Source organism: Lissotriton helveticus, chromosome 10 (assembly GCF_964261635.1).
Source record: "Lissotriton helveticus chromosome 10, aLisHel1.1, whole genome shotgun sequence".
Taxonomy (NCBI): Eukaryota; Metazoa; Chordata; class Amphibia; order Caudata; family Salamandridae; genus Lissotriton; species Lissotriton helveticus.
This window is the reverse complement of record NC_136071.1, coordinates 27,712,791-27,739,084: the sequence shown is the minus strand read 5'-3', so window position 1 is coordinate 27,739,084 and position 26,294 is coordinate 27,712,791. Positions and strand designations below refer to the sequence as shown.

Sequence of the window (26,294 nt, the reverse complement as noted above, 5' to 3'; positions counted from 1 at the left end):
ATCAGATTCATGTGTTAAAGGGAGAGGCGTTTCTAGGCAGGGCCTGTCCTTCGGTCACCCCTGGAGTGGTCAGCAAGATGGACGACAACAAGGTGAAGCGATTAACACTCATTGTGCTCGTGTTATGGATACTCTTCCTCGACGCCAGCATTATCATTAGCTGTTGTGAGAGTCATCAGCTTACAAAAGCGTTGGCTCTGCAGAGAGGAAACTAGGGGCCAGATGTGGGAAGGCAAATACCGGTCTGTAACGGACGATTTCGGCCGTTTCCGACCGGTATTTGGAGTTTGGGATGTAGGGGCATGTTAAAATACAGATTCGGTAATTTTACCGAATTTGTAAAATACTGAATCGGTAAAATTACCGAATCTGTATTTTGACATGTCGGTAGCACTATAATCAGTGCTACAGGGGTTTAAGAATTCGTTATTTACCACCAACTAGAAGTTGGTGGTAAATAATGAAAACCCTTTAAAAAGCATTTATTTTGCTTTTTAAACAGTGCCATGTTGCAGACATACATGCCCTGAGGGCATGTATGTCTGCAACATGTGCACCCATGCACAATTGAGGGGTGCAACAGGGTGTCAAAGTGCCACCCTTCAATGTTTCCCCCAATTACCGAATCGGTATTTACTGATTCGGTAATTGACATTCATTCCTATGGGCCTCCAGGCCCATAGGAATGAATGGCAATTACCGAATCGGTAAATACCAATTCGGTAATTACCGAATCATACCGATTCGGTAATTAAATCGGTAAAATTACCTACATCCCGATTGCCAGTTCTTAAATACTGTATCGGTATGATTCGGTATTTAAGAATCGGTAATCTGGGATTACCTACATCTGACCCTAGGTTATGAGAATGGACCAGCACTAACTGGATCCTGAGCTGTAGACTCTGAATCCCCATTCCTGCTTGGAAAACTCTGTCCAAGCGTGGGACCCAAACCATCCCACTGGGCTCCAGATCCAATGCGCTGCCCTGACCAAGGACGGGGGCTTTTTCACAGAGCACTCGAGCACCTGGTGTGATGCAAGGCTGGTGCCCTGACAGCTCGTCTCCGGAGCAAGGAGACGTCAGCTGAAGGAGGAGCTCTCGCAGGAGAAGCTGTGGGTCTGCCCTGAGCGAAGGAGAGCACGTGATCCTATAGGAGCTGAGGAAGCGTCTGACTGCTGAGAGGGGAGGAGAGCACCTGATCCTATAGGAGGTGTCTGTCTAAGGAAGCATGTCTGACTGCTGAGAGGGGAGGCAAGCACCTGATCCCATAGGAGCTGTCTGTCTAAGGAACCATGTCTGACTGCTGAGAGGGGAGGAGAGCACCTGGCCCCATAGGAGCTGTCTGTCTGAGGAAGCGTGTCTGACTGCTGAGAGGGGAGGAGAGCACGTGATCGTATAGGAGCTGTCTGCCTGAGGAAGCGTCTGACTGCTGAGAGGGGAGGAGAGCACGTGATCCTATAGGAGCTGCCTGTCTGAGGAAGCGTCTGACTGCTGAGAGGGGAGGCAAGCACCTGATCCCATAGGAGCTGTCTGTCTAAGGAACCATGTCTGACTGCTGAGAGGGGAGGAGAGCACCTGGCCCCATAGGAGCTGTCTGTCTGAGGAAGCGTGTCTGACTGCTGAGAGGGGAGGAGAGCACGTGATCGTATAGGAGCTGTCTGCCTGAGGAAGCGTCTGACTGCTGAGAGGGGAGGAGAGCACGTGATCCTATAGGAGCTGTCTGTCTGAGGAAGCGTCTGACTGCTGAGAGGGAAGGCGAGCACCTGGTCCCATAGGAGCTGTCTGTCTGAGGAAGCGTCTGACTGCTGAGAGGGGAGGCAAGCACCTGATCCTATAGGAGCTGTCTGTCTGAGGAAGCGTGTCTGACTGCTGAGAGGGGAGGAGAGCACCTGATCCTATAGGAGCTGTCTGCCTGAGGAAGCGTGTCTGACTGCTGAGAGGGGAGGAGAGCACCTGGCACCATAGGAGCTGTCTGTCTGAGGAAGCGTCTGACTGCTGAGAGGGGAGGAGAGCACCTGATCCTATAGGAGCTGTCTGCCTGAGGAAGCGTGTCTGACTGCTGAGAGGGGAGGAGAGCACCTGGCACCATAGGAGCTGTCTGTCTGAGGAAGCGTGTCTGACTGCTGAGAGGGGAGGAGAGCACGTGATCGTATAGGAGCTGTCTGCCTGAGGAAGCGTCTGACTGCTGAGAGGGGAGGAGAGCACGTGATCCTATAGGAGCTGTCTGTCTGAGGAAGCGTCTGACTGCTGAGAGGGGAGGCAAGCACCTGGCCCCATAGGAGCTGTCTGTCTGAGGAAGCGTGTCTGACTGCTGAGAGGGGAGGAGAGCACGTGATCGTATAGGAGCTGTCTGCCTGAGGAAGCGTCTGACTGCTGAGAGGGGAGGAGAGCACGTGATCCTATAGGAGCTGTCTGTCTGAGGAAGCGTCTGACTGCTGAGAGGGGAGGAGAGCACGTGATCCTATAGGAGCTGTCTGCCTGAGGAAGAGTGTCTGACTGCTGAGAGGGAAGGCGAGCACCTGGTCCCATAGGAGCTGTCTGTCTGAGGAAGCGTCTGACTGCTGAGAGGGGAGGCAAGCACCTGGTCCCATAGGAGCTGTCTGTCTGAGGAAGCGTGTCTGACTGCTGAGAGGGGAGGCAAGCACGTGATCCTATAGGAGCTGTCTGTCTGAGGAAGCGTCTGACTGCTGAGAGGGGAGGAGAGCACCTGATCCTATAGGAGCTGTCTGCCTGAGGAAGCGTGTCTGACTGCTGAGAGGGGAGGAGAGCATCTGATCCCATAGGAGCTGTCTGTCTGAGGAAGCGTGTCTGACTGCTGAGAGGGGAGGAGAGCATGTGATCGTATAGGAGCTGTCTGCCTGAGGAAGCGTCTGACTGCTGAGAGGGGAGGAGAGCACGTGATCCTATAGGAGCTGTCTGCCTGAGGAAGAGTGTCTGACTGCTGAGAGGGAAGGCGAGCACCTGGTCCCATAGGAGCTGTCTGTCTGAGGAAGCGTCTGACTGCTGAGAGGGGAGGAGAGCACCTGATCCTATAGGAGCTGTCTGCCTGAGGAAGCGTGTCTGACTGCTGAGAGGGGAGGAGAGCACCTGGCACCATAGGAGCTGTCTGTCTGAGGAAGCGTGTCTGACTGCTGAGAGGGGAGGAGAGCACGTGATCGTATAGGAGCTGTCTGCCTGAGGAAGCGTCTGACTGCTGAGAGGGGAGGAGAGCACGTGATCCTATAGGAGCTGTCTGCCTGAGGAAGAGTGTCTGACTGCTGAGAGGGAAGGCGAGCACCTGGTCCCATAGGAGCTGTCTGCCTGAGGAAGAGTGTCTGACTGCTGAGAGGGGAGGCAAGCACCTGGCCCCATAGGAGCTGTCTGCCTGAGGAAGCGTGTCTGACTGCTGAGAGGGGAGGAGAGCACCTGATCCCATAGGAGCTGTCTGTCTGAGGAAGCGTCTGACTGCTGAGAGGGGAGGAGAGCACCTGATCCCATAGGAGCTGTCTGCCTGAGGAAGCGTCTGACTGCTGAGAGGGGAGGAGAGCACCTGATCCCATAGGAGCTGTCTGCCTGAGGAAGCGTGTCTGACTGCTGAGAGGGGAGGAGAGCACCTGATCCCATAGGAGCTGTCTGTCTGAGGAAGCGTCTGACTGCTGAGAGGGGAGGAGAGCAACGGATCCCATAGGAGCTGTCTGTCTGAGAAAGCTTCTGACTGCTGAGAGGGGAGGAGAGCACGTGATCCTATAGGAGCTGTCTGTCTGAGGAAGCGTCTGACTGCTGAGAGGGGAGGAGAGCACGTGATCCTATAGGAGCTGTCTGCCTGAGGAAGAGTGTCTGACTGCTGAGAGGGAAGGCGAGCACCTGGTCCCATAGGAGCTGTCTGTCTGAGGAAGCGTCTGACTGCTGAGAGGGGAGGAGAGCACCTGATCCTACAGGAGCTGTCTGCCTGAGGAAGAGTGTCTGACTGCTGAGAGGGAAAAAGAGAATCTGATCCCATAGGAGCTGTCTGTCTGAGGAAGCGTGTCTGACTGCTGAGAGGGGAGGAGAGCACCTGATCCCATAGGAGCTGTCTGCCTGAGGAAGCGTGTCTGACTGCTGAGAGGGGAGGAGAGCATGTGATCCTATAGGAGCTGTCTGTCTGAGGAAGCGTGTCTGACTGCTGAGAGGGGAGGAGAGCACCTGATCCCATAGGAGCTGTCTGCCTGAGGAAGCGTGTCTGACTGCTGAGAGGGGAGGAGAGCACCTGATCCCATAGGAGCTGTCTGTCTGAGGAAGCGTCTGACTGCTGAGAGGGGAGGAGAGCACGTGATCCTATAGGAGCTGTCTGCCTGAGGAAGAGTGTCTGACTGCTGAGAGGGAAAAAGAGAATCTGATCCCATAGGAGCTGTCTGTCTGAGGAAGCGTGTCTGACTGCTGAGAGGGGAGGAGAGCACCTGATCCCATAGGAGCTGTCTGTCTAAGGAAGCCTGTCTGACTGCTGAGAGGGGAGGAGAGCACCTGATCCCATAGGAGCTGTCTGCCTGAGGAAGCGTGTCTGACTGCTGAGAGGGGAGGAGAGCACGTGATCCTATAGGAGCGGTCTGTCTGAGGAAGCGTGTCTGACTGCTGAGTGGGGAGGAGAGCACGTGATCCTATAGGAGCGGTCTGTCTGAGGAAGCGTGTCTGACTGCTGAGAGGGAAAGAGAGCACCTGGTCCCATAGGAGCGGTCTGTCTGAGGAAGAGTGTCTGACTGCTGAGAGGGAAGGCGAGCACCTGGCCCCATAGGAGCTGTCTGCCTGAGGAAGCGTCTGACTGCTGAGAGGGGAGGAGAGCACGTGATCCTAGAGGAGCGGTCTGTCTAAGGAAGCGTGTCTGACTGCTGAGAGGGGAGGCGAGCACCTGGCCCCATAGGAGCTGTCTGCCTGAGGAAGCGTGTCTGACTGCTGAGAGGGGAGGAGAGCACCTGGCCCCATAGGAGCTGTCTGTCTGAGGAAGCTTGCCCGACTGCTGAGAGGGAAAGAGAGCACCTGATCCTATAGGAGCTGTCTGTCTGAAGAAGCGTCTGACTGCTGAGAGGGGAGGCAAGCAGCTGGTCTCATAGGAGCTGTCTGTCTGAGGAAGCGTCTGACTGCTAAGAGGGGAGGCGAGCACCTGGTCCCATAGGAGCTGTCTGCCTAAGGAAGCTTGCCCGACTGCTGAGAGGGAAAGAGAGCACCTGATCCTATAGGAGCTGTCTGTCTGAAGAAGCGTCTGACTGCTGAGAGGGGAGGCAAGCACCTGGTCTCATAGGAGCTGTCTGTCTGAGGAAGCGTCTGACTGCTGAGAGGGGAGGCGAGCACCTGGCCCCATAGGAGCTGTCTGTCTGAGGAAGCGTCTGACTGCTGAGAGGGGAGGCAAGCACCTGGTCTCATAGGAGCTGTCTGTCTGAGGAAGCGTGTCTGACTGCTGAGAGGGGAGGAGAGCACCTGATCCCATAGGAGCTGTCTGTCTGAGGAAGCGTCTGACTGCTGAGAGGGGAGGAGAGCACCTGATCCTATAGGAGCTGTCTGTCTGAGGAAGCGTGTCTGACTGCTGAGAGGGGAGGCGAGCACCTGGCCCCATAGGAGCTGTCTGTCTGAGGAAGCGTGTCTGACTGCTGAGAGGGGAGGCGAGCACCTGGTCTCATAGGAGCTGTCTGTCTGAGGAAGCGTGTCTGACTGCTGAGAGGGGAGGCGAGCACCTGGCCCCATAGGAGCTGTCTGTCTGAGGAAGCGTGTCTGACTGCTGAGAGGGGAGGCGAGCACCTGGCCCCATAGGAGCTGCCTGTCTGAGGAAGCGTCTGACTGCTGAGAGGGAAGGAGAGCACCTGGTCCCATAGGAGCTGCCTGTCTGAGGAAGCGTGTCTGACTGCTGAGAGGGGAGGCAAGCACCTGGCCCCATAGGAGCTGTCTGTCTGAGGAAGCGTGTCTGACTGCTGAGAGGGGAGGCAAGCACCTGGCCCCATAGGAGCTGTCTGTCTGAGGAAGCGTGTCTGACTGCTGAGAGGGGAGGAGAGCACCTGATCCTATAGGAGCTGTCTGTCTGAGGAAGCGTCTGACTGCTGAGAGGGGAGGCAAGCACCTGGCCCCATAGGAGCTGTCTGTCTGAGGAAGCGTCTGACTGCTGAGAGGGGAGGCAAGCACCTGGCCCCATAGGAGCTGTCTGTCTGAGGAAGCGTCTGACTGCTGAGAGGGGAGGCAAGCACCTGGTCTCATAGGAGCGTCTGCCTGAGGAAGCGTCTGACTGCTGAGAGGGAAGGAGAGCACCTGATCCCATAGGAGCTGTCTGCCTGAGGAAGCGTCTGACTGCTGAGAGGGGAGGCAAGCACCTGGCCCCATAGGAGCTGTCTGTCTGAGGAAGCGTGTCTGACTGCTGAGAGGGGAGGAGAGCACCTGATCCTATAGGAGCTGTCTGTCTGAGGAAGCGTCTGACTGCTAAGAGGGGAGGCGAGCACCTGGTCCCATAGGAGCTGTCTGCCTAAGGAAGCTTGCCCGACTGCTGAGAGGGAAAGAGAGCACCTGATCCTATAGGAGCTGTCTGTCTGAAGAAGCGTCTGACTGCTGAGAGGGGAGGCAAGCACCTGGTCTCATAGGAGCTGTCTGTCTGAGGAAGCGTCTGACTGCTGAGAGGGGAGGCAAGCACCTGATCCTATAGGAGCTGTCTGTCTGAGGAAGCGTGTCTGACTGCTGAGAGGGGAGGCGAGCACCTGGCCCCATAGGAGCTGTCTGTCTGAGGAAGCGTGTCTGACTGCTGAGAGGGGAGGCGAGCACCTGGCCCCATAGGAGCTGCCTGTCTGAGGAAGCGTCTGACTGCTGAGAGGGAAGGAGAGCACCTGGTCCCATAGGAGCTGCCTGTCTGAGGAAGCGTGTCTGACTGCTGAGAGGGGAGGCAAGCACCTGGCCCCATAGGAGCTGTCTGTCTGAGGAAGCGTGTCTGACTGCTGAGAGGGGAGGCAAGCACCTGGCCCCATAGGAGCTGTCTGTCTGAGGAAGCGTGTCTGACTGCTGAGAGGGGAGGAGAGCACCTGATCCTATAGGAGCTGTCTGTCTGAGGAAGCGTCTGACTGCTGAGAGGGGAGGCAAGCACCTGGTCTCATAGGAGCTGTCTGTCTGCGGAAGCGTGTCTGACTGCTGAGAGGGGAGGAGAGCATGTGATCCTATAGGAGCTGTCTGTCTGAGGAAGCGTCTGACTGCTGAGAGGGGAGGCAAGCACCTGGTCCCATAGGAGCTGTCTGTCTGAGGAAGCGTGTGACTGCTGAGAGGGGAGGAGAGCACCTGGCCCCATAGGAGCTGTCTGTCTGAGGAAGCGTGTGACTGCTGAGAGGGGAGGCAAGCACCTGGTCCCATAGGAGCTGTCTGTCTGAGATCTGAAATTCTGTCTGACTGCTGAGGGGAGAGCACCTGGTCCCATAGGAGCTGTCTGCCTGAGGAAGAGAAACCCAGCTGCTGAGTCTAGGAAAGGAGCTGCTAAGGAAAGACAGTTTGTCCACAGGAGTGTGCCGGAACAGACTTGCACGAACCCAAAAGACTGACGGCTTTCCTGTTCCAGGAAAGAACATGTTAGTCAACAAAACACCACCTGAGTGTTTGCTTCTGGGGACACCCTCAGAGGATAGAGAACCTGTACTCTCTCTTCGCTGTACCCAAGACATCAGGGGCGGTTCTAGGCTCATGGCGGCCCTGAGCAGGGAGCGTAGGTAGGGGGCCCTGGAAGAGGGGGTCCGGGCGGGGCGGGGCCAGTGAAGAGGGGGGGGGGGTCAGGGTGTTTGGAAGTGGAACAGAGCCGGAGCCCGCCAAATCCCTGCCAGGGGCCGCCACGCAAATATGTACCCATCCTCAGAGGATTATTATATTAAGGATATATATTGGTGTGGTGGCCCCTGGGGTTTGGCGGCCCTGTGCAGGTGCACAGCTTGCACATGCCTAAGGCCGCCCCTGAAGACATGCATCTCAACATCGCAGACTAGAGGGAACAGATTCCCCAGTGCAAGGGCTAGAGCGATGTCCTTCGCCGAGCCGATGCACCCGTCACTAGCCGACACAGGGCGAAGAAGGCAAGGCTGCCGAGAAGAGTCATGGGGTCTGCAAACGTGACCGCTCGCCCCATACAAAGAACCTGTGCTTGCATGATCTCAATCAATCAATCAGGATTTATAAAGCGCTGCAAATGACCCATGAGGGTTTCAAGGCACTGGAGTTGCTAGCTGCTTCGCAGAGAAAGCAGTGACAAACGAGGCAAAAGCAGAAGAAAGCATTACGAAAACGGAATCGGTAGGAGAAAGCAGTAAAACACTAGGCCTGGGCGGTAAATTCTTTTCAGTTCGCGGAATTTGGGTAATTTAGCGTTACGCAGAGAATGCGAACTTGTCCAAAATTCAGCGTTCCGCGACTTCCTGAAATCTTTTGCTTGTTCGCGTTCTCAAAATGCGTGTTCGCGAGATATTTCCCTCCGAGCAAGCAAACAGCGATTGCAAACAGGAAAAAAGCATTGCGAACAAGCAATTCCGTGTGTTCGCGGAATTTCTACGTGTTTGCTGAGATTTTTTACCGTTTCTCGGAGATTTGCGTAACGCGATTATGCAAATTCTGCCCACCCCCATAAAGCACGAGGCAATGTCAGGAGAAAGCACTCCGTGTGCATCAATGACTGGATAACACAGCAGTGCGGTGAACTACTGACTACGAGATGGCTAGACAGAGCTGCAGGGCGGGACTTTGAGGAAAACCTAAAAGCCACATATCGGCCCAGCATACTTGAGATTACGGATAACCCTGTGGTCACAGACTACAGGAAAATTGGTCTACTTTAGCCATAGCGAGCCTCCACCTGTAATTAATGGAGAACTGTCTGCTTTACTGTGCAGTAGACCCTGTACTATGCATCGCAGCGGTGCTGCTTCTTAATGTTGAATATGACACTTTACTCCGCACGCGTTTACGTGTGCCATTGCCCGCATTTTTTACTCCGCAACATCTTTTACAACGCAGTGCTTTACACCATAAGTCATTACAGCGCATTGTCCATTACAACGCAATTTACTATTCTAACTCCATCACTGTGTTGTAATGGGGAATGCGTTGTAATGGCTTGCGGTGTAAAGCCTTGCGTTGTAAAAGTTGCTGTGGGGTAAAAAATGCAGAGTCATGACATGCGTTGTAACACAGTCGGTGTGGAGGATGTTTACCCGTAGGCCCCCATTAGGATGGCGGGCGGACTCTACCCGCCCGCCATCCTCCCGGTACAAGGGACCGCCCGCCATAAGGGCGGGGGTCCCGTGGGGGGAATTAGGATGCGCCCGCCACAGTGGCGGACGCACAACGTGACAGGCACCGCGCGGTGCCTACCATGTTGTACTTTGAAATGCAGGGGGGTACCATAGGTACCCCCCATGTGCACCCCCCAACCCCCCTGGAGTCCCTGAGGGCCCACAACAGGCCCCAGAGCAGACTCTGCATGCCTTTCCGTGGCGGCATGGCTGGGGGGTCCGCCACGAACCCCCCCCCAGCCATGCTAATATGGCGGGGGTCATTCCGGCACGGATGGCGGGGCGATCCACCCGCCATCCTAATGGGCCCATTAATGTTTAGTGTGATTGAAGAAGCTCTTGTTTCTAAAAGAAAAGTAAGGGCTGGACATTCACTTAATGTGGCTCCTGTGTGCTAGTTGAGTTCTAAATCTCCAACCCCACCACACTACCCAAGACACCTTGGACTGCTCCTTCTCTCTACCCGGAGAGTCAAGTGTGATAAGGGACCACTTGGCCCACTCTGCAGCGGCACAGGAGGGTGGGTCCCAGCACATCAGCCACCACGGTTGGGTCCAGTAACCCCAGACTGCACAGTGCCCCCGAGGGGTTCTGACAGATTTATTAGATGGAAATTTGTCCAAAGCAGAAATCCTGAATATCTGGTCTGGATCCAGCCCCACTTGACCTCCGCTGAACCCCCGTCCTGGTCATCTCTGCTTCACGTGGTCCATCCTGGTTTGCGTTTGGACCGGTCCGCGGTGCCCGTCAGTGATCTGGCTACGATGTGCTCACTCATAAACCATCAGATCTCTAAACTCTCAGGTCCATCTCAGAGGCATCAACACCGACCCTCCTCCCTTGTGGTCAGGAAGTCCTGGTATCTTGAGTGAAATCCTCCAAACACTGACCCTCTGCTCCTCCACACTCGTGACCCTCAACCCTCTGCCCAATCCCAATTAAATGTAATATCTTCTGTAGAAATAGCGATCTCTTCTGCAAGATTAGTCATATCTCTTGGTTTCTCCAATCCAACTCTCTCTGAGCCTAGAGCCAAACTCCCCGAATCGACACGTCACGTCATCACCTCTACCTTCCATGAAGCTCAAACCATTGGGACCTACAGAAGGCTTCAGGGGGGTGGTCCCCGCCCTTGTTGCTTCCTTTCTGGGTGGCGGTAACACCTTCCTAATGTGCCTTCTCAAACTATAGCGGAGTCTGGCTCTGGGTCACCCCATCAGCCGTTACCTACCCAGCCGGACATCGGACATTGTTTTTCACAGTTCTTCATGGTTTATTCGTCTCTGTCTTCGACTACCTGACTGCTTTATTCCCGTTGGAGTACTCTCCCCCTTCAGATTTATCTGACTTAGTCTGCTTTCCTCTCCCCTGTTTACCTTTCCCCCACTACCTTCCATTCCCCATATGACGTGTGTCTTGGCTATGCTACACGCTAGTATCTTATATTATTGTGTAAGCTCACGTTTTTCTCCCAAGCATCTACTGATAACTGCAACTGTAACTGATGTAACTATGTAACAATGTTCTAATGCAATGTATTATCTCATGTAAAGCGCTCTGATACCTCCGGGTCTAGCCAGCGCTATATAAAACTTTTCAAATAAAAAATGGCTGCATTAACTTCAGGCCAGCAGGTACCTCCAACCACGCCGCCTCCAAGAGAGACTGGTATCTCCCATGGGTCACCACCAACGCGAAATCTCCACCCCATATCCAAAGACCATGACTGGTAAACAGGGATTATCTTGTAATGTAATGTAATGTAAATGTAATGTATGTATACTTGTAAAGCGCACTGTTACCTCGTTACGTGGTGTCCTGGCGCTGTATACCGCTGGGGAACCCGTCCTGGCTTCCCCTGTGAGAGGGCACCCCCAGGGTGAAGCCAGGCATCCCCGGCGTTGCTGGGGCCGTTGTGTAGATTAAGCAAGCTATTGCCCAGAGTTGCAGAGTGGGACCCATGGTTGGAGTAGGCACCTAAGCGAGAATTTTCGAGTCCGCGGACATTGACCCAAGACCCTGCCGCGTCGGGAATTGAACCCTGGTCCCGGGCCGACCTCTGCTTCAGGGTCTGCCGCTCTAACCAGTGAGCCACACTTCTCCACACCAGTGAGCCACACTTCTCCACACCAGTGAGCCACGCTTCTCCACACCAGTGAGCCACGCTTCTCCACACCAGTGAGCCACACTTCTCCACACCAGTGAGCCACGCTTCTCCACACCAGTGAGCCACGCTTCTCCACACCAGTGAGCCACACTTCTCCACACCAGTGAGCCACACTTCTCCACACCAGTGAGCCACACTTCTCCACACCAGTGAGCCACGCTTCTCCACACCAGTGAGCCACGCTTCTCCACACCAGTGAGCCACGCTTCTCCACACCAGTGAGCCACGCTTCTCCACACCAGTGAGCCACGCTTCTCCACACCAGTGAGCCACGCTTCTCCACTCTCCACACCAGTGAGCCACGCTTCTCCACACCAGTGAGCCACGCTTCTCCACACCAGTGAGCCACGCTTCTCCACACCAGTGAGCCACACTTCTCCACACCAGTGAGCCACACTTCTCCACACCAGTGAGCCACGCTTCTCCACACCAGTGAGCCACACTTGTGCCGCTCCCAAGAGGTGGAGCAGGGCCCTACAAGACCCGGTGTACAGATTCACCTATCGCAAGGTGCTCAAAACCCACCTCTTCCCCGACTGAGATTTCTTTTTTTTGTTAGGTTAAAACAAAATTCTTGATTTTAAAAACAATATAACATTACAGTTCATCAACTTGTCCCCCCCAAACCCCCTAAACAAGGAGAGAGAGGCGAGGAATCACTCTGTGCAAATAAATATAGATCCATACATAACATTGGATGACTTAAACAGCATAATTGGTACTATAGCATCGAATTACAGCAGAACAGCGTCACAGACATATCTAAAGAGTATTAATCAACTGCCCCCCCCCATCTTGTCCCGTCTGAGAGCTCTAGCGCCTCCTGCCGTCTGACATTGTTGCTGTAAATTCTGTCCCCTGCTGCGTCACTGTGAAACACGGCGCTGCCTCTGCCGATGACGTCAGCTCTATAAAAAATGCCCGTATGAAAAAACAGAAGTGGACTTTCAAAGGGCAGCAGATATGAGGAGGCAGGAAGCCATGTGCTGGGCGGTAGACGTCACACAGAGTCCAGGTGCTTGCCCAGTTCACAGGGCTACTAGCCCAGGGCTTGTGGATGCCTCGGAGTCTGGCACGTGGCCTTTGAACTTTCATGCCTTAGAAGCAAATAGAAAGGAGCAGGCTGTGGGCAACATATTAAGTCCTTTCTATCCTGTGCATAATGAGACAGTTTCTTGGTGCATAGTAATGGGCCGGCTTCCCTCTGCATAGTGACCAGCTAGTTGGCGCACTACAATGAACCCGCAGCACACACCAACTGTCCGAACTAGCTACTCTGTGCATAATGAGAAAGTTACAGGGTGCAAAGTAACAAACCAGCTGCGGAAGCTAGCTACTCTGTGCATAAGGAGCCCGTTACAATACTGCATAGTAATGAGCCAGCTGCTCGAGCCAGCTATTATGTGCACAATGAGCTAGTTAGAGGGTGCATAGCTACTCTGTGCATAAGGAGCCCGTTACAATACTGCATAGTAATGAGCCAGCTGCTCGAGCCAGCTATTATGTGCACAATGAGCTAGTTAGAGGGTGCATAGCTACTCTGTGCATAATAAGCCAGTTACAGGGTGCATAGTAATGAGCCAGCTACTCTGTGCATAATGATCCAGTTACAGGGTGCATAGTAATAAAATGAATGTACAAGCTACCTATTCTGTGTATAAGGAGCTAGTTACAAGGTGCCTAGTCATGAACCAACTGCTCTAGCCAACTACTCTGGATAATGAGCCAGTTGCTCAAGTCAGCTACTCTATGCATAATGAACCAGTTGCAAGGTGTATAGTAACGAACTTGCTATTCGAGCCAGCTACTCTATGCATAAGGAGCCAGTTTCAGGGTGCATAGTAAAGTACCAGCCGCACAAGCTAGCTACTCTGTGCATAAGGAGCAAGCTACAAGGTGTATAGTAACGAACCAGTTTCTCGAGCCAGCAACCGTGTGCATAATCAGCCACTTACAGAGTGCACAGTGATAAACCGGCTGCTCGAGTCAGCCACTCTGTGCATAATAAGCCAGTTACAAGGTGCATAGTACTGAACTAGCTGCTTGAGTCAGCTACAAGGTGCATAGTAATGAACCGGCTGTTTGAGCAGCTACTCTGTGCATAAGAAAACCGTTACAGGGTGCATAGTAACAAGCCGACTGCTTGAGCAAGCTACTCTGTGCATAATGAGCCAGTTACAAGGTGCATAGTAATGAACCAGCTGTTTTCTGCATATTAATGAACCACCTTCTCGCATCCCTGCCATATCCGTGCTGGACATGCATAGTAGGGCCAGGGCACCCCAGTCTTGCCCTACAGAGGCCCCCACTACTCGAGCAGCAGTGAAGGCCTCACATCTCAGCTAGGAGGGCACGCTTAGGGGTCTCCCTGGTCCCTTCCTCGTACACGAGTCCCACCACCACTCCCTGCCACCTCACTGCTCCTTCCTTATGCCACGGCCCGGAATAGGACGGGGGTAATGGATCTATAGCAGCGAGGTACGTCAACATTTTTGTCACGTTTATTAGTTCGTGCCTGGATAGCGCATGCCCCGCGAGGCATGCTGTATTAGAGTATGTACTTGAAGCCCCGCCCACTCTCCGCCCATATTTTTCATTGGCTTGTGTCACTGTCCTTTGTAAATGCTGGCTTCTGATTCGTTAATAGGTTTGTTAGTCCCTCCTTAGTACCGCTTGTCTTCATTTGTAACCTCCCAGGAGGACTGACCCTTTTACTTCTGTTGTTACACGGTATGTCTTTTTAAGTCTGTACGCACTATTTTTTTTAATGAGTTTCTCCTACTGCAGGCACGACATGCTTTCCTGCAACATTAATGCGTACTTTCACTTTCCAAGCAGACCGGGACAATGGCGGCTGCTTCTTTGAAGTGAAATAGGTCTCGCATTTACAAGAGTTTGAGCTATTGGCATTGTCTGCGGATGGCAGGTAGGACTGTGTGGAGAAGGCAGAGGGGGGCCTGTCCGGAATTGCGGGGCCCGCCTGGGGGCTGGTGCAAGCTGGGCCCGCCTGGGGGCTGGTGCAGGTTGGGCCTGTCTGGAGGTTGCTGCTGGTGCAGGCTGGGCCCATCCGGGGCTGGTGCAGGCTGGACTTTCTGGTGGGGGCCGGGCTCGTCTGGGGGCTGGTGCAGGATGGGCACATCTGGGGGCTGGTGCAAGTGCAGGTTGGGCCCGTCTGGGGGCTGCAGGCTGGGCCCGCCTGGGGGCTGCTGCTGGTGCTGGCTGGGCCTGTCTGGGGGCTGCTGCTAGTGCAGGCTGGGCCCGTATGGGGGCTGCTGCTAGTGCAGGCTGGGCCTGTCTGGGGGCTGCTGGTGGTGCAGGCTGGGCCCGTCTGGGGGCTGCTGCTGGTGGTGCAGGCTGGGCCCGTCTGGGAGCTGCTGCTGGTGGTGCAGGCTGGGCCCGTCTGGGGGCTGCTGCTGGTGGTGCAGGCTGGGCCCGTCTGGGGGTTGCTGCTAGTGAAGGCTGGGCCCGTCTGGGGCCGGTGCAGGCTTGGATTGTCTGGTGCAGGCTGGACCCGTCTGGAGCTGGTGCAGGCTGTGCCTGTCCGGGGCTGGTGCAGGCTGTGCCTGTCCGGGGCTGGTGCCGGCTGGGCTTGTCTGGTGGAAGCTGGGCTCGTCTGGGGGCTGGTGCAGACTGGACACATCTGGGGGCTGGTGCAAGTACAGGTTGGGCCCGTCTGAGGGCTGCTGCTAGTGCAGGCTAGGGCCGTCTGGGGGCTGCTGCTGCTAGTGCAGGCTGGGCCCGTCTGGGGGCTGCTGCAGGCTGGGCCCGTCTGGGGGCTGCTGCTGGTGCAGGCTGGGCCCGCTGCTGCTGGTGGTGCAGGCTGGGCCCGTCTGGGGGCTGCTGCTGGTGCAGGCTGGGCCCGTCTGGGGCTGCTGGTGGTGCAGGCTGGGCCCGTCTGGGGGCTGCTGCTGGTGCAGGCTGGGCCCGTCTGGGGGCTGCCGGTGGTGCAGGCTGGGCCCGTCTGGGGGCTGCTGGTGGTGCAGGCTGGGCCCGTCAGGGGGCTGCTGGTAGTGCAGGCTGGGCCCGTCTGGGGGCTGCTGGTGCTGCAGGCTGGGCCCGTCTGGGGGCTGCTGCTGGTGCTGCAGGCTGGGCCCGTCTGGGGGCTGCTGCTGGTGCTGCAGGCTGGGCCCATCTGGGGGCTGCTGCTGGTGCTGCAGGCTGGGCCCGTCTGGGGGCTGCTGCTGGTGCTGCAGGCTGATACAGAAAAGGGGGTGGGGGGTGGTGATGAACAGAGTGTCTGAATTAAGCAGACCACTCTTACCCAGTCCAAAGATCAGGGCTTGATCCATCACCGTTATTTATCTCACTGCCCCATCCCAGCTCAGAACCTGGCTATATGCAAATTAGTCTGTCCCTGGCCCAGTGCATCATGGGAACAGGGCAGACCAAACTACCAAGCCAATTCTTCACCAGAAAGGAGACAAGCTACCGGGGACCGGTTTCTGGCATTTCAGCCTCTTCGGCCCGGCTTGCTTGAATCCTGATGGAGCAGTGAGAAAGGGACTCATGTCTGAGTATACCCTGCCACACCTATAGTGGCCAAAAACGATACAGAAAAGGGGGTGGTGATGAACAGAGTGTCTGAATTAAGCAGACCACTCTTACCCAGTCCAAAGATCAGGGCTTGATCCATCACCGTTATTTATCTCACTGCCCCATCCCAGCTCAGAACCTGGCTATATGCAAATTAGTCTGTCCCTGGCCCAGTGCATCATGGGAACAGGGCAGACCAAACTACCAAGCCAATTCTTCACCAGAAAGGAGACAAGCTACCGGGGACCGGTTTCTGGCATTTCAGCCTCTTCGGCCCGGCTTGCTTGAATCCTGATGGAGCAGTGAGAAAGGGACTCATGTCTGAGTATACCCTGCCACACCTATAGTGGCCAAAAACGATACAGAAAAGGGGGTGGTGATGAACAGAGTGTCTGAATTAAGCAGACCACTCTTACCCAGTCCAAAGATCAGGGCTTGATCCATCACCGTTATTTATCTCACTGCCCCATCCCAGCTCAGAACCTGGCTATATGCAAATTAGTCTGTCCCTGGCCCAGTGCATCATGGGAACAGGGCAGACCAAACTACCAAGCCAATTCTTCACCAGAAAGGAGACAAGCTACCGGGGACCGGTTTCTGGCATTTCAGCCTCTTCGGCCCGGCTTGCTTGAATCCTGATGGAGCAGTGAGAAAGGGACTCATGTCTGAGTATACCCTGCCACACCTATAGTGTAAGAATTGGCTTTTGTAGTCTGGTCTGCCCTGTTCCCATGATGCACTGGGCCAGGGACAGACTAATTTGCATACAGCCAGGTTCTGAAACTGGGATGGTGCAATGAGCTAAAAAACGGTGTTGGATCTAGCCCTGATCTCCTGACTGGGTGAGAGTACTCTGCTTAATTCAGAGACTCTGTCCATCACCACCCCTTGTGGTGCTGCAGGCTGAGCCCGTCTGGGGGCTGCTGCTGGTGCTGCAGGCTGGGCCCGTCTGGGGGCTGCTGCTGGTGCTGCAGGCTGGGCCCGTCTGGGGGCTGCTGCTGGTGCTGCAGGCTGGGCCCGTCTGGGGGCTGCTGCTAGTGCAGGCTGGGGCCGTCTGGGGGCTGCTGCTGCTAGTGCAGGCTGGGCCCGTCTGGGGGCTGCTGCTGCTAGTGCAGGCTGGGCCCGTCTGGGGGCTGCTGCAGGCTGGGCCCGTCTGGGGGCTGCTGCTGGTGCAGGCTGGGCCCGTCTGGGGCTGCTGGTGGTGCAGGCTGTGCCCGTCTGGGCGCTGCTGCTGGTGCAGGCTGGGCCCGTCTGGGGGCTGCTGGTGGTGCAGGCTGGGCCCGTCTGGGGGCTGCTGCTGGTGCTGCAGGCTGGGCCCGTCTGGGGCTGCTGCTGGTGCAGGCTGGGCCCGTCTGGGGGCTGCTGCTGGTGCAGGCTGGGCCCGTCGCGGGCTGCTGCTAGTGCAGGCTGGGCCCGTCTCTGGGCTGCTGCTGGTGCAGTTGGGCCCGTCTCGGGGCTGCTTCAGGTGCAGTTGGGCCCGTCTCGGGGCTGCTTCTGGTGCAGTTGGGCCCGTCTCGGAGCTGCTTCTGGTGCAGTTGGGCCCGTCTCGGGGCTGCTGCTGGTGCAGGCTGGGCCTGTCTGAGGGTTGCTGCTGGCGCAGGCTGGACCCGTCTGGGGCTTGTGCAGGCTTGGATTGTCTGGTGCAGGCTGGGCCTGTCTGGGGGCTGCTGCTAGTGCAGGCTGGACACATCTGGGGGCTGCTGCTGGAGCAGGTTGGGCCCGTGTGGGGGTTGCTGCTAGTGCAGGCTGGGCCCATCTGGGGCCGGTGCAGGCTTGGGTTGTCTGGTGCAGGCTGGACCCGTCTGGGGCTGGTGCAGGCTGGGCTTGTCTGGTGGAAGCTGGGCTCGTCTGGGGGCTGGTGCAGGCTGGGCCGATCTGGGCCCGGTGCAGGCTTGGATTGTCTGGTGCAGGCTGGACCCGTCTGGGGCTGGTGCAGGCAGGGCCCGTCTTTGGGCTGGTGCAGTCCGGGCCCGTCTGGGGAGGATGCAGGCAGGGCCCGTCTGGGGAGGATGCAGGCAGGGCCCGTCTGGGGAGGATGCAGGCAGGGCCCGTCTGGGGAGGATGCAGGCAGGGCCCGTCTGGGGAGGCTGCAGGCCGGGCCCGTCTGGGGAGGATGCAGGCCGGGCCCGTTTTTGGGCTGGTGCAGGCCGGGCCCGTCTGGGGCTGGTACAGGCCGGGCCCGTCTTTGGGCTGGTGCAGGCCGGGCCCGTCTTTGGGCTGGTGCAGGCCGGGCCCGTCTTTGGGCTGGTGCAGGCCGGGCCCGTCTGGGGCTGGTGCAGGCTGGGCCCTTCTAGGGGCTGGTGCAGGCTGTGCCCGTCTGGGGCTGGTGAGGCCGGGCCCGTTTTTGGGCTGGTGCAGGCCGGGCCCGTCTGGGGCTGGTGCAGGCCGGGCCCGTCTGGGGCTGGTGCAGGCCGGGCCCTTCTAGGGGCTGGTGCAGGCCGGGCCCGTCTGGGGCTGGTGCAGGCTGGGCCCTTCTAGGGGCTGCTGCTGGTGCAGGCTGTGCCCGTCTGGGGCTGGTGCAGGCCGGGCCCGTCTTTGGGCTGGTGCAGGCCGGGCCCGTCTGGGGCTGGTGCAGGCTGGGCCCTTCTAGGGGCTGGTGCAGGCCGGGCCCGTCTGGGGCTGGTGCAGGCTGGGCCCTTCTAGGGGCTGCTGCTGGTGCAGGCTGTGCCCGTCTGGGGGCTGGTGCAGGCTGTGCCCGTCTGGGGCTGGTGCAGGCCGGGCCCGTCTTTGGGCTGGTGCAGGCCGGGCCTGTCAGAGGGCTGGTGCAGGCCGGGCCCGTCTTTGGGCTGGTGCAGGCCGGGCCCGTCTGGGGCTGGTGCAGGCTGGGCCCTTCTAGGGGCTGCTGCTGGTGCTGGCTGTGCCCGTCTGAGGGCTGGTGCAGGCTGTGCCCGTCTGGGGGCTGGTGCAGGCTGGGCCCGTCTGGGGGCTGGTGCAGGCTGGGCCCTTCTAGGGGCTGCTGCTGGTGCAGGCTGTGCCCGTCTGGGGGCTGGTGCAGGCTGTGCCCGTCTGGGGGCTGGTGCAGGCTGTGCCCGTCTGGGGGCTGGTGCAGGCTGGGCCCGTCTGGGGGCTGGTGCAGGCTGGGCCCGTCTGGGGGCTGCTGCTGGTGCAGGCTGTGCCCGTCTGGGGGCTGGTGCAGGCTGTGCCCGTCTGGGGGCTGGTGCAGGCCGGGCCCCTCTGAGGCTGGTGCAGGGCGGGCCCCTCTGAGGCTGGTGCAGGGCGGGCCCGTCTGGTGGCTGGGCCTGTCTTTGGGTGCAGGCTGGGTCCGTCTAAGGGCTGGTGCAGGGCGGGCCCGTCTGGGGCTGGTGCAGGCTGGGCCTGTCTGGGGCTGGTGCAGGTTGGGCCTGTCTGTTGCAGGCTGGGCCCGTCTGGGGCTGGTGCAGGCTGGGCCCGTCTGGGGGGAGCAGGGGGGGGGGTGCTCGCCGCGTGTCGCTCTGGCTGCATCGCCCTCCCAACAGGAGAGAGAAGGAAACGTGGAAGATGATGGGGGGGAGGAGGGCGGGGCTCCAGGGCGCACGAGGCGCGAGCCATCACCTGATCTACAGTGCTCAAGAACACACATCACACGCACTGACATGACACAGACACGTCACACACACGGCAGCCATCACACGCCGAACATACGGGCACCAGATAAACCAACCACAGACGCCCAACACGCAGCACAGGCACCCTTCACAGTCACGTATGTAACACTAACAACAGATGCACAACGGACAGCACACAGACACCACAAAGGGTCTCATGTATGTAGCACTGACAACACCGACACACATGGATCACACACACGGACAGCCCACAGTCACGGAGGCGCCAGCCACAGGCAGATGTGTCTGTGTCACTCAGACACACACACACACACAACAACTTCACACACAGCTCAGAGTAAGGAAATAAGAGCTACAAAGGCAACACAAATGACACATCCACACACAATCACACATCATCTACACGTGGATACAAACACCTCATTCCCACAATGATTACTCACAGACGCACAGTGCAGACACCACACACAGACAAGTATACACAGACTAGCAAAACAACTTCAAATAGACCCACACACGACTCACACTGAGACACCGCACACAGACAAGAGTACAATCTCAAACAGATTCACACACAGGACTCACACAGACAGACACCACACACAGACCGAACAACTGCGCACAGACAAGCGTACAACCTCAAATAGACTCACACAGGATTCACACAGACAGAAACACTGCACACAGACAAGCATACAGCCTCAAATAGACTCACACAGGATTCACAGACTGAGACACCCCACACAGACAAGCATACAGCCTCAAATAGACTCACAAAGGATTCACAGACTGAGACACCGCACACAGACAAGCATACAGCCTTAAATAGACTCACACAGGATTCACACAGACTGAGACACCGCACACAGACAAGAGTACAATCTCAAACAGATTCACACACAGGACTCACACAGACAGACACCACACACAGACCGAACAACTGCGCACAGACAAGCGTACAACCTCAAATAGACTCACACAGGATTCACACAGACAGAAACACTGCACACAGACAAGCATACAGCCTCAAATAGACTCACACAGGATTCACAGACTGAGACACCCCACACAGACAAGCATACAGCCTCAAATAGACTCACAAAGGATTCACAGACTGAGACACCCCACACAGACAAGCATACAGCCTCAAATAGACTCACACAGGAGTCACACAGACTGAGACACCGCACACAGACAAGCATACAGCCTCAAATAGACTCACACAGGATTCACACAGACTGAGACACCGCACACAGACAAGAGTACAACCTCAAACAGATTCACACACAGGACTCACACAGACTGAGACACCGCACACAGACAAGCATACAGCTTCAAATAGACACACACCGGACTCGCACAGACTGAGACACCGCACACAGACAAGCATACAGCTTCAAATAGACACACACCGGACTCGCACAGACTGAGACACCGCACACAGACAAGCATACAGCCTCAAATAGACTCACACAGGATTCACACAGACTGAGACACCGCACACAGACAAGCATACAGCCTCAAATAGACTCACACAGGATTCACACAGACTGAGACACCGCACACAGACAAGAGTACAACCTCAAACAGATTCACACACAGGACTCACACAGACTGAGACACCGCACACAGACAAGCATACAGCTTCAAATAGACACACACCGGACTCGCACAGACTGAGACACCGCACACAGACAAGCATACAGCTTCAAATAGACACACACCGGACTCGCACAGACTGAGACACCGCACACAGACAAGCATACAGCCTCAAATAGACTCACACAGGATTCGCACAGACTGAGACACCGCACACCGACAAGCATACAGCCTCAGACAGGATTCACACAGACTGAGACACCGCACACAGACAAGAGTACAACCTCAAGTAAATCCACACACAGACACACACCGCACACAGACAAGCGTACCAACTACAACCTCAAATAGACTCACACAGGATTCACATAGACTGAGACACCGCACACAGACAAGCGTACAACCTCAAATAAATCCACACACGTGACAGACAGACCGAGACACCGCACACAGACAAGCATACAGCCTCAAATAGACTCACAAAGGATTCACAGACTGAGACACCGCACACAGACAAGCGTACAACCTCAAATAGATCCACACAGGTGACACACAGACCGAGACACCGCACACAGACAAGCATACAGCCTCAAATAGACTCACACAGTATTCACACAGACTGAGACACCGCACACAGACAAGCATACAGCCTCAAATAGATGAGACACCACACACAGACAAGCATACAGCCTCAAATAGATGAGACACCACACACAGACAAGCATACAGCCTCAAATAGATGACACCACACACAGACAAGCATACAGCCTCAAATAGACTCACACAGGATTCACACAGACCGAGACACCGCACACAGACAAGAGTACAACCTCAAATAGATCCACACACAGGACTCACACAGACTGAGACACCACACACAGACAAGAGTACAACCTCAAGTAAATCCACACACAGGACTCACGCCGACTGAGATACCGCACACAGAAAAGAGTACAACCTCAAGTAAATCCACACACAGACAGACACCGCACACAGACAAGCGTACAACTACAACCTCAAATAGACTCACACAGGATTCACACAGACTGAGACACCGCACACAGACAAGTGTACAACCTCAAATAGATCCACACAGGTGACACACAGACCGAGACACCGCACATAGACAAGCATACAGCCTCAAATAGACTCACACAGGATTCACACAGACTGAGACACCGCACACAGACAAGCATACAGCCTTAAATAGACTCACACAGGATTCACACAGACTGAGACACCGCACACAGACAAGAGTACAACCTCAAACAGATTCACACACAGGACTCACACAGACTGAGACACCGCACACAGACAAGCATACAGCTTCAAATAGACACACACCGGACTCGCACAGACTGAGACACCGCACACAGACAAGCATACAGCCTCAAATAGACTCACACAGGATTCGCACAGACTGAGACACCGCACACCGACAAGCATACAGCCTCAGACAGGATTCACACAGACTGAGACACCGCACACAGACAAGAGTACAACCTCAAGTAAATCCACACACAGACACACACCGCACACAGACAAGCGTACCAACTACAACCTCAAATAGACTCACACAGGATTCACATAGACTGAGACACCGCACACAGACAAGCGTACAACCTCAAATAAATCCACACACGTGACAGACAGACCGAGACACCGCACACAGACAAGCATACAGCCTCAAATAGACTCACACAGGATTCACACAGACTGAGACACCACACACAGACAAGCGTACAACCTCAAATAGATCCACACAGGTGACACACAGACCGAGACACCGCACACAGACAAGCATACAGCTTCAAATAGACTCACACAGGATTCACACAGACTGAGACACCGCACACAGACAAGAGTACAACCTCAAACAGATTCACACACAGGATTCACACAGACTGAGACACCGCACACAGACAAGCATACAGCCTTAAATAGACTCACACAGGATTCACACAGACTGAGACACCGCACACAGACAAGAGTACAACCTCAAACAGATTCACACACAGGATTCACACAGACTGAGACACCGCACACAGACAAGAGTACAACCTCAAACAGATTCACACACAGGACTCACACAGACTGAGACACCGCAAACAGACAAGAGTACAACCTCAAGTAAATCCACACACAGGACTCACGCCGACTGAGACACCGCACACAGACAAGAGTACAACCTCAAGTAAATCCACAGACAGACACCGCACACAGACAAGCGTACAACCTCAAATAGATCCACACACATGACACACAGACCGAGACACTGCACACAGACAAGCGTACAACCTCAAATAGACTCACACAGGATTCACACAGACTGAGACACTGCACACATACAAGAGGACAACCTCAAATAGATCGACACACAGGACTCACACAGACTGGAACACCGCAGACAGCCACAAACAGGCACCCTGGAGACAGCCTGAGACAAGAACTCACACATCAGTGGCTGAGATCTGCACATGGGTGCCCCAGCAGCTGCACAGAGGCGCGGGCAGCGGGGCATGGCTGTGGTGGGGCACCCCAGGGCATAAGCCACACCCCCGCAATGAGTGAGCCCAGAGCAGGGAGGCCCCGGGTGCCTCACATGGCACACACTTCCTCATGGCTATTACATAAGGAGGTCCTGCAATGCCAGCCATCCCCGGGAGTTTCGCCCTGACTGACAGAGACCTGTGGGCATTGCCCGCTTTCAGCTCACAGACTCCGGAGAAAGTGCATAGCAGCGCTATGATCTCAACAGTGTTTCCATCACACCACAATGGGGCATTCAGCATGCCAGGGCGACAGGGGTGCAATCAGGACTTAAGGGGCTCTAACCATGCCCCTGGGGGCAGATGTGAACATTCTATGCTAAGGGGGAGGGGGACACACAGCTTTCCATCAACACATGGGCGGGTGGGTAGGCAGCTAATAAAAGTATACCCATGACATGATAAGGGGGTGGGGCATTCATATGGGCAGCTTTTTGAGGGCATGAACCAAAAATGATTGGGTGGGGGACATGAAGAAAGCATAATAGTGACAGCAGCAAGGCGTCAAGAGCAGGGCGTGGGTGTGCCAAGGGAGGCGAGGGTGCAAGCATTTCACCATGGGGGGGCTGAGCTATGGGGCGGGGGGAGAAGGGGGGGTTGGGGTTAACACCTCGTGATAAGCGGGCATGCATGAAGACAGGGTGACAATAGGAGGGGCAAAGATGGCACGATTATGCAATAGTCGGGGGGGGGCTCCGCTGAGATGGGGGGGGGGGGGTCACTCACCGTCAGGCCGGTGCCCAGCACTATGACGTCATACTCTTCATCCATGGCGGCCGCGGGGATGAGGATGGAGCCGGAGGAGGAAGACAAGGGCTGCTGCTGCTGTCAGAGGACCAAAGATGGCGTCGCAGCACCGCCCGGGAGGGGCTCCTCCGCGAGAGCAAAGAGTCCGCCTCCGGGAGGGGGCAGCAGCGGGCTCGAGGGGGGGCGGCTGCGGGCAGAGGGGCGCGGGGAGCGTCCGGCAGAGCCAAGAGGAGGCAGCGGGGGGAGGACCAGGCCCTGGAGATGGGAGCGGGGGGAGGGGCGTGCACTGCAGGGCGGGGCTACGGCAGTGCCAGCAGAGAGGGGGGGCGGGGGGCTATGTGACAGGCAGGAGGGGTTGTGGCAGTGCCAGGAAGGGGGTGGGCAGGGATCTGAGTTACAGGCCGAGAGGGGCTATGGCTCCGCCACAAAAAAAGGGGGGTCTGTATTATAGTAGGGAGGGGCTTTGGCAGTGCCAGGAGCGGGGTCTAAGTCACCGCAGGGGGGGCTGTGGCAGTGCCAGGAGGGGGGTCTAAGTCACCGCAGGGAGGGGCTCTGGCAGTGCCAGGGGGGTCTGTATTATAGTAGGGAGGGGCTCTGGCAGTGCCAGGAAGGGGGTCTAAGTCACCGCAGGGAGGGGCTCTGGCAGTGCCAGGGGGGTCTGTATTATAGTAGGGAGGGGCTCTGGCAGTGCCAGGAAGGGGGTCTAAGTCACCGCAGGGAGGGGCTGTGGCAGTGCCAGGGGGGTCTGTATTACAGGCAGGAGGGCGGGTTCAGCACAGGGGGTGTTGCATGCGGTGCATCAGAGGGCGCGCCGTGCACAGGGAGGGGTCAGGGGGCGGGGCATGCAGTGCCGGCAGGAAGAGAGGCCAGGGCCGTGCAGAATAGAGCACTGATGGGGAGATGCAGGGATGCAGCCCAGAGGGACCATTCACTGCACGCGGAGGGACCATTCACTGCACGGAAGGGACCATTCACTGCACGGAAGGGACCATTCACTGCACGAAGGGACCATTCACTGCACGGAAGGGACCATTCACTGCACGGAAGGGACCATTCACTGCACGGAAGGGACCATTCTCTGCACAGAAGGGACCATTCACTGCACGGAAGGGACCATTCACTGCACGGAAGGGACCATTCTCTGCACAGAAGGGACCATTCACTGCACGGAAGGGACCATTCACTGCACGCGGAGGGACCATTCACTGCACGGAAGGGACCATTCACTGCACGAAGGGACCATTCACTGCACGGAAGGGACCATTCACTGCACGGAAGGGACCATTCACTGCACGGAAGGGACCATTCTCTGCACAGAAGGGACCATTCACTGCACGGAAGGGACCATTCACTGCACGCGGAGGGACCATTCACTGCACGGAAGGGACCATTCACTGCACGAAGGGACCATTCACTGCACGGAAGGGACCATTCACTGCACGGAAGGGACCATTCACTGCACGGAAGGGACCATTCTCTGCACAGAAGGGACCATTCACTGCACGGAAGGGACCATTCACTGCACGGAAGGGACCATTCTCTGCACAGAAGGGACCATTCTCTGCACAGAAGGGACCATTCACTGCACGGAAGGGACCATTCACTGCACGGAAGGGACCATTCTCTGCACAGAAGGGACCATTCACTGCACGGAAGGGACCATTCTCTGCACAGAAGGGACCAATCACTGCACGGAGGGGGGGTAGTATTCATTGTACGGATAGATCATTCAGAGCACGGAAAGGACCATTCAGGACACGGGGTGGGGGCAAGACTAATCACTGCACGGACGGGACCATTTAGTGCACAGAGGGTGTGACGTGGGGGTCATGCAGGGAGGGCGCATGGAGAGGGCCCCGCACAGGGGCAGGGAGGAGGCTTAGGGTCGTGCAGGGAGCGAGGCC

At 56.5% G+C, this 26,294-nt stretch overlaps 1 protein-coding gene across 1 annotated transcript in view; it reads right to left on the bottom strand.

Annotated features, from left to right (window-relative positions):
* The window catches only part of GDI1 (GDP dissociation inhibitor 1), a 68,700-nt gene extending 43,849 nt beyond the window's left edge, over window positions 1–24,851 (bottom strand). The window contains exon 1 of the mRNA XM_078664649.1: window positions 24,370–24,851. Within this exon, the coding sequence (XP_078520775.1) occupies window positions 24,370–24,414 (45 nt within the window). The 5' untranslated portion in view covers window positions 24,415–24,851. The remainder of the gene's footprint in view (window positions 1–24,369) is intronic.
* Window positions 24,852–26,294: the final 1,443 nt, after the last annotated feature.